The 8,346-nt window shown below is 38.9% G+C and overlaps 1 protein-coding gene across 4 annotated transcripts in view; it reads left to right on the top strand.

The window, feature by feature from the left end:
• Positions 1 to 3,446, top strand: part of SPHK2 (sphingosine kinase 2) — an 84,934-nt gene extending 81,488 nt beyond the window's left edge. For all 4 annotated transcript variants that reach the window (XM_072110503.1, XM_072110504.1, XM_072110501.1 and 1 more), the window contains exon 6: positions 1,073 to 3,446. In XM_072110503.1, the coding sequence (XP_071966604.1) occupies positions 1,073 to 2,084 (1,012 nt within the window). In that variant the 3' untranslated portion in view covers positions 2,085 to 3,446. The remainder of the gene's footprint in view (positions 1 to 1,072) is intronic.
• Positions 3,447 to 8,346: the final 4,900 nt, after the last annotated feature.

The raw sequence follows: 8,346 nt of genomic DNA on the forward strand, positions 1-8,346 counted from the left end.
TATTTTCATTCAAAGGCAAATGCATGTTTTTATTTGTAAAACATAATGAACCTTTTATTAATAATTATTCAATTTCTAAATGTTTAACAGCCTTACGGTAATCAATAATACAGCTCCTTTTCATTTCAAAGTAGCAAAGCCCAAATGGGCTCTGGTATGGAACTTTTGTGCCTTTTTTTTTTTTTTTTGGGAGTCAAAAAATCACAAGGTTGATTAAATGTAGAACCACTGCTAGAGCAATTGGGTACAAAGTCACATTTATGATTTGCAATTTAAAATAATTCCAAAAATTTTGCAGGGTCAGTACAGTAACCTGCTAAACGGCCAACACCACTTTAATAAATCTGAAAAGCAGCAAAGCTTCAAAGGCAGACATAGAACTGCCTTGGCAAAGAGGCTGCCTAATAATAAATCTCCCCCATAGCTGTTTAAGAACAGTAGACAAACACGGTTTTCCAAAAGGGGGGAAAAACAGATCCATAAGAAATGTTTAAGCCCACTCCCTATTTTTTCAACAAATAGACACCTCTCAAGTTCAAAGAATATGAAGTACAGGCGGTCCCTTATTTAAGAACACTCGACTTACATACGACCCCTAGTTACAAACGGACCTCTGGATATTAGTAATTTACTGTACTTTAGTCCTAGGCTACAATAAACAGCTATACAGCTAAGTTTCAGAGGTGTCTGTAATGAAGCTTTATTATAAATCCTGGTTCTTATGACAACCCAACATTTTTAAAATGCAATTGTCACAGAGACCAAAAAAGTTCTGTCTGGGATTACAAAATATACAGTTCCGACTTACATACAAATTCAACTTAAGAGCATACAGACCCTATCTTGTATGTAATCCGGGGACTGCCTGTATTGTATACAGGATGTAACAAAAATGTTGCGGCGGTGAAATATCTTGCAAATACACATCGGATCGAAAAACTATGTCAAATATTTGAACCCACAGTGTACTAATACCACCCTAAAAGGTTTTCCGCAGTATTTGATCTTTGCCTGATTTTTAATGTTTGACTTTTTTTTTTAATATATATACTGTGTACTTTGTTTCTTCTAGGTTTGACCAGGCAATGGGATCTGAGCTTCTACTTAACTGTATCCTGCTGCTGTGCCGTGGTACTGTTACGCCCATGGACCTGGTGTCTGTGACAACCTGCTCAGGAGCTCGCCTGTTCTCATTTTTAAGTGTTGCTTGGGGCTTTATTTCTGATGTAGACATAGAAAGTGAAAAGTATAGACACATGGGATCAGCACGGTTTACTGTAGGAACCATGGTTAGAGTGGCTTCACTGCGCACTTACAGAGGCCGGCTGTCTTACCTCCCAGTACTGGATGCTCATCGTCCCATCTGCAGAAGTATCACCTTATCTCCTAATGGTAACCTTTCTCCACTTAGAAGTTCCCAGCTGCACAGAACCATTTCGGACATGGGTCTCTGTGAGGAGCGTAATGTTATGTATAAACGAAGTTCTGTAACTTTTGACACAGGTGAACTACCAAGCTTTGAGACTTCACCTTCTCCAGGTTCACCAACTGCACTGCAAACTTCTAGGTTTACTTTCGATTCCCTTTCTAATGATCAAATGCAACAAGAAATGTTCCTTTCAACTGACGTAGAGCCTCCCACACATAATCACGTAAATGGACCCGAGGATGATCTTTTGCCACCCTTGAATCAACCCGTACCTAAGTCCTGGGTGACTGTGGAAGAAGATTTTGTTCTAGTTCTAGGTATATATCAAACTCATCTTGGGGCTGACTTATTTACTGCCCCATTTTCCTACTTTGACGATGGTTTAATACATTTGTTCTTCGTAAAAGCTGGAATCTCTCGAACGGCCCTTGTGCGGCTCTTTTTGGCAATGGAAAAGGGAACACACATAGGGATTGAGTGTCCATACTTTGTACATGTCCCTGTTCGAGCATTCCGTCTAGAGCCTCTGACACGAAAGGGAATTCTGACCGTGGATGGTGAGAGGGTGGAGTATGGTCCAATTCAGGCACAAATACACCATGGACTTTCTAATCTAATCACTGGATCTGACAGAATTTGTATGACCTCTTTCTAAGGTTTGATTGTATCCTCATGGTGTAATGCAATGCAGGTTTATTTCAGCTGTACCTTTGAAAGAACAGGGCCAGACATTATTTCATCATTTTGGTTTGAGGCATGTGCTTACTCATATTCCTGGTAAGTCACCAATAGGTGCATATCTTTAAATATGTTCCTTTTGTGTCTATTTGTTATTGTAAATCTTGTAGGATAACTCAATGCAAGCTAAATTGTATGCAATATCATAGAGCTGGTTGCTGAATGAGTCTTATGAGCTTCCTAAGAATTGATGAAAATTCAGCTTATGCATGGTCTAAATGATTTAGCTTTGACCTGGTAAAGAAATAATGGGTGAGATTTAAGTGTCTTTAAAGTACAACAACTCAGACAAACTGTAGTTGTACTACTTGTACACCTTCTATAGTTTGTGTCGTACTAGACAGAAAAGTATCTAAAAATTGTGTGAAAACCATAGTATTTTTCACCACCTCACTCAATACATTTATATAACGTCTTGTGTTTGCATCGCATTTATATCATATTATCATATTTGCATTTACATTGAATTTGCCTTATACATTCCGATTACTTTGCAATTTATTGTGCTAATGTAAATGCGATGTAAACGTAACGTCAACAGAATATTAGCGGAATGTTTGTGAACATAACCTTTACAAGCATATAGGGAAATCAACGCTCACTGCCGTTCATATTAGCTTCTCTGACATTTTCTGCTACTGATTGAACAGTATGAGAGAGGATTGGCATAACACACACCTCTTGTTCCAGCCCCAGCTCTCTCTGACACTAGACAGATTAGAATGGTCCATTACCAGGATTAATATCACTGCAACTGAGGGAGCCAAGTGCCCCAGAATCTGTGTAGCAGCTCCTACATAATGGTATATGGATCTCTGCCTGTGTGAGGTGGTGAAAGGTTCTTTTTAAGGGTGCATACACACGTGGCGTTAATGTATGCATTTTCAAACACAACAGATGAAAAGGAGATGCCTTGTAACATTGCTATCAACATTGCATTGACAAAGTGCATGTGTTAAAGTTATGTTACCACACGTTAATACGTTAACACATGAACTTTGTAAACGCAATGTTGACGGCAATATAATTGAGCAAATCGCCTCTTCTCAGATGTTGTGATGCATGCATCAACTCCACGTCTTTACTTAAAGTGTAACCGTCATTCTGAGCAAAAAAAACTAAAATACATATCTCCTATTTATCTATCCCTCCTATCTATCTTTCTATCTATCTATCTATCTATCTATCTATGTATCCATGTCTATCTGTCTGTCTATCTACCTACCTAAGTAATACTCCAGCGCAGCACATGAGGGCGCAGCACATGACAGGACAGCTTGTAGACTTGGAGAGAGTCTCCTTCCATTTCCATGTGTGAGGTGATGGGGGGAGGGGGAGCTGAAGTTTCTGTCAGTGTTGATTATTTGTTATGCACAAGTGTAGGGAAAGCTGAGGAGAGAGAAGTATAGGTCATTGGTCACTACATTAGTGAGGGCTTCTCCCTTCACATGGCTGTGCTGGGGCAGTGACACATGAGGTAATCAGCTGTGTGCAGGGAGGGGGATGGGGGCGTGTCTCCTGTTCCGTATTCTGGCTTCTTTATGAAGACAGAATGTCCATAGCAGTCGCTGCCATCTAGGGGAAGTCTGCAGAATACAAGAGGAAGGAGCAGGATCAGGGTAACTAATCCAATTGCAAAAGGGCTTAAAATTACCTGCCCTACAACATATCAAAAGTTTTTTGAAATGACGGTTACACTTTAAGTAAATCTACAATCAATATCACACTTACTATACACTTACTCATAGATCCAGGTACCATGATTGTGGACTTGTTATCCATGGCCGCCTTCAATTTAAAATAAAGTTTATAAAATTATGCTAATGAGCCTGAAGGGCTCTTTCAGCTGTTTTCATAGCCACTCAGTGCTTTTGCTTCACAGGCTGTTACAATGAACAGAACACTTCTCACCCAACCCCTGCTCTGTCCCCTCCCTAGGCCTTTGTAATCCTGCTTTGCTCATTGGAACACCCTGTGAAGCTGCAGCTCTGAGGGGCCCAGAGCCCTTCAGACTCATTAGCATAATTTTAACAATTTATTTTGGAAAGAATGAGATCATGGATAACAAATATTAACAAATAACAAGAAGATTACCACAGTCTGAGTAATTGCTCCTGGTTTATCATGATAGATTTTGAGGTTGGATTTTCTTCAATAAATTTGCCACAATGCATTCTGTACTTTTTTTTTTTGGTGGAAAGACGTCAGGATTCGGTCAGTTTGATCTACCCGAATATGTCTCTTATCAGTAATTTATGGTTAATTTTGTGCCTATATCTGTTATTCAGATTTCCTTTAATGAGCTTTTTCTAATGTATTGAAGGGCTCATGCACACAAGCCTCAGAGGGACATATATACAGTCGCTAGCTTGCGGCCGTACATGCCTTCCCCAAAGACTGTTATGGCGCAAGGGCTGGGTATGGTGAGCGCAACAAGCTTTGGCCGTATTGATGGCCTTGCGGCTAGTATTTTCTATGGAGAAGGAGCAGCGCCCACCCCCTCCGCCTCTCCCGTGCTTCGACATACTTTGGTGTGCATGAGCCCTGATGGCTATAGCAATAAATTTGTACTGAAGTGGATCTCTCTAAACACCAATGGCACTGCTCTCCTATAATAATAGGAGGATAATGAGAGCAATAAGCAGCATATGAAGCACAGGAATGCAACAAATACAGTACACATACAGTCATGATCTATTTCTATAATGCATCCTTACCTGTTACCACAGAGTAGGTTACCTTTTGCTGCTTTAAGAGAAAATGCTATGAAAATATAGACCAATCTGCTGCTAGCATGTAACATTTTCTTAGTGCTTCTGGGGTTAGGTATCAAGTGGATAGTTTTATAAGTAATTACAAAGCTGCCTTGTATACACGTGCATATAGATGTTTGTCAGTTAGGCTGCATACTGGATTTTTAAAGTGGTTGTCCAGGCTTACAAAAATATATAGCAGGTTTGGGGGGAGAGGGGTGGGGGTGGGGGGGGGCTATAAAAACAACAAACGTCTTATCCTTACCTTTTCCAGCAGAGTTCCACATCACTGGTGTGCCCCTGTGTTGTTTAGAGGCAGGTGCTTCCATTCTACTACATGCCTTATAGACATAGAAAGTAGTGCTTTTCAGGTGCTCACCACTAGATGGACAAAAAAAACCCAAACATTTCAAATGTATTAAACATCCCCCCTTTCTCTAGAACTGCTATAAAAATAAACAAATAAAATCGTACATCTGTTATGTACCGCCAAGTCCCAATCTATCAAAGTATAATAACAGTTATTCCCGGTGTTGAACCCCGTAAAGAAAAATGGTGCCCAAATGTCTGAAACACCTTTTTTTTTTTTTAACCATTTTGTAACCTATAAAAAGTGATCAAAAGGCCATACAGGCTCAGTCTTTTGGAGCATACAGTGATGGCCATAAAAACTGAGCTCACAAGAAAATGTTGCAAATGTTTTTTTTTTTCATCAATCACTATGAAGTACAATTTGTTGCGCAGAAAACAAGCCCATACACAGAATTTTTTTTTAAAAGTTATAGATTTTTGAAGCTGGGGAGTGAAAATGGAAACACAAAGGACCAACTCATTGAGGGGTTAAAAACAATATGTACAGTATTTATAGATCCTTTGGTTTAGCTCCTCCTGTGATTTAATATACTGTTGACAGATGGACTTAATGTTCAACATTGTGGGTTCATGTTGTCATAACTAGGCACATTATCAACCTTAACTAAAGTAACTGGTGAGCTACCTTTGTGATTCCTGACCGTTCCAGATTTAAATTTGCCACAGAGATTACTCATTATTATTTAGGCTGCTTTTTAATGCTTTGATGGACCAGCATTTTGCCTGTACGTAGGCATTATGTTTTAAGACTTAGTCTCGATAAGCCATTAGCCTTCCATTTATGTATCAAACACCAAGTCTGAAAGCATCTGGTTTATTTTCCGTATCCCCCTGCTAGTCAAGACAACAGTTGTTCTCTAATTTTCATCTCTAATGTGTATAACTAATCGGTAAGCGCAACACACAATTTCCTAAGTGTCGAGGTAATCGAATAGGCCTATGTGAATATACTCTAAAATGAGTAATATTGGAATATTTTTAAAGGAAATGTACCATTTTGTTTTTATGCACTGTGAACCAAACATACCTTGAGAATGATGTAGCTACACTAATGCAGAAACCTATCTTGTTTCATCCCTGAACCAAGTGGTTTTGCTCAAAAACCAATTATAAAATTCAGTACCATTTGGTAAAGCTGAGTGCAGACTGGCTGCCATACATAAGAGCTGCCTGAACTGTCCAGACAGGACTTATCAACCTGAGCTGGATGACTCCTACATAGCAGCTGGGGGATGGTGCAGTGATTGATCACTTCTGCTTGAGGGACAAGGCAGTGATACCGTATTCTCGGCTTATGCTGGGCAGGACAAGGCTGAAGCATTGCATAATTAGGGTAAGAGTAGAGTGAAAGCAGAGCCTCATTTTATAATTGTTTTTTCAGCAAAACCACTCAGCTCAGGGATTAAACAAAATATATTTCTGCATCAGTGTAGCTACAGCATTCTCAATGTATATGTGGTCCATAATGCATAAAAACAAATGGTAGATTTACTCTTTTAGGTTATTTCATAAACTGAATATATTCTAAAGCACAGACTAAAAATGTAAAATTACATCATTGTAAAAGGACACTGATCAAAATTTGAGAACACTTTCAGATACCTCCAAGTCATTCGTGTTAACCTGCCACCTGGTTCTAATTTAATTATTCTAGTTCTAAATTATCTGACAAAATACAGATCTAGATATCCGATATAGATATCCGATATATCTCATTCTCAATCTTAGTCTAACTTTCCAGTCTGCACTGAATTTGTAAAAATACCCTCCAGCAGTAGGTTGTCCAGATGAAGGCCAAAGGGGTGATCCTATCAGCCATAGCAAGAGAAGTTGGTCATTCCAAGTCTGTGATGTCTTAGAGATGCAATATTCTAGAAATCACAACCTCATTGAACTTCCCCAAGGCCCTTAAAAAGACCAATGCATGAGAGGAGAGGATAATGCAGAAAATCTTCATGGGTAATCGTTTCGGCGCTGCCGCTAAAATTGATCCCCAGTTCAGCATTGAACAGGGTAAGGATCTGTCTTTGTTCAAAAACATTTGGATTGAAAGCTGACCAAACCTTTCATGAGAAGAAAGAATGAAAGAGCAGGTTGTGTGGACAGACCGAAGTGGTCTACAGATCATCTTAGTGATTTGAAAGCAAATTTAATTAATTTGTATCTGATAGGAAACGTTATGGGAGACATTTAGCAGTGCTTCTACACCAGATTCTGTTTCCAATAGTTTATAGTCTGTATGCTACGCCATGCCTTTTTTTGTCTTGAGAGCAGCATGTAGTAGTGAACGAAATGGAGGATTTAACTAATTTTACACCAGGATCTGGCATAATATGTCCCCTACATGTTTACATACAGGGCTGTTTCTGCACCTAAGCTTGAGGCTTTAAGGATGAGGCTTAACGTGACCAACACAGACCTACAAATTTACTATAATTCATATCAAAATGTTGCGTAAACCTTTAGATCATATGCTATCTACAAACCCTATGTAAGACCTTGTTTTACAGCCCCAGTCATCTGTAATGATCTGTTCCATTTACTGTAGTTTACTTTTACTTTGAAGAAATTAATGAAGTTATGACTAGCACTTTGCACTACATTTTACGATCAATAGTGACTAAAAGCTCAGGATATATCTGATTAGTTTGAGTATCTAATAGCCTATGAATTGTTGTATTGTTAATTATGGTAATTTATTATCCCAGCAATGTTACCAATTATTTGCTAATAAATTATGGTTAATAGAATAAAAAAGACATAAAACATTATTCTTCTTTGTCTAATTTTTTTGGTATTTGGTAGAGAAGCTTACATTGCTATTAATCTCTAATGGAACAGTGAGCTCCCAAATGAGTTCACTCCCAAACATATTAATGCCTTTGAAACCAAGGGCAGAGTGCCACAGAAAGCCAAAGGCTTGAGTGAGTTTGATGCATGCAAATCGCATCGTGTACTTGCTGGCATGCCCATGAACACTCATAAACCAGAAATGAACTGATATGCTGAGCTCCGTTCCTAGCAGGCACAGGATGGGAGATTGATTTGAGTTGA

This window comes from Engystomops pustulosus, chromosome 6 (assembly GCF_040894005.1).
Source record: "Engystomops pustulosus chromosome 6, aEngPut4.maternal, whole genome shotgun sequence".
Taxonomy (NCBI): domain Eukaryota; kingdom Metazoa; phylum Chordata; class Amphibia; order Anura; family Leptodactylidae; genus Engystomops; species Engystomops pustulosus.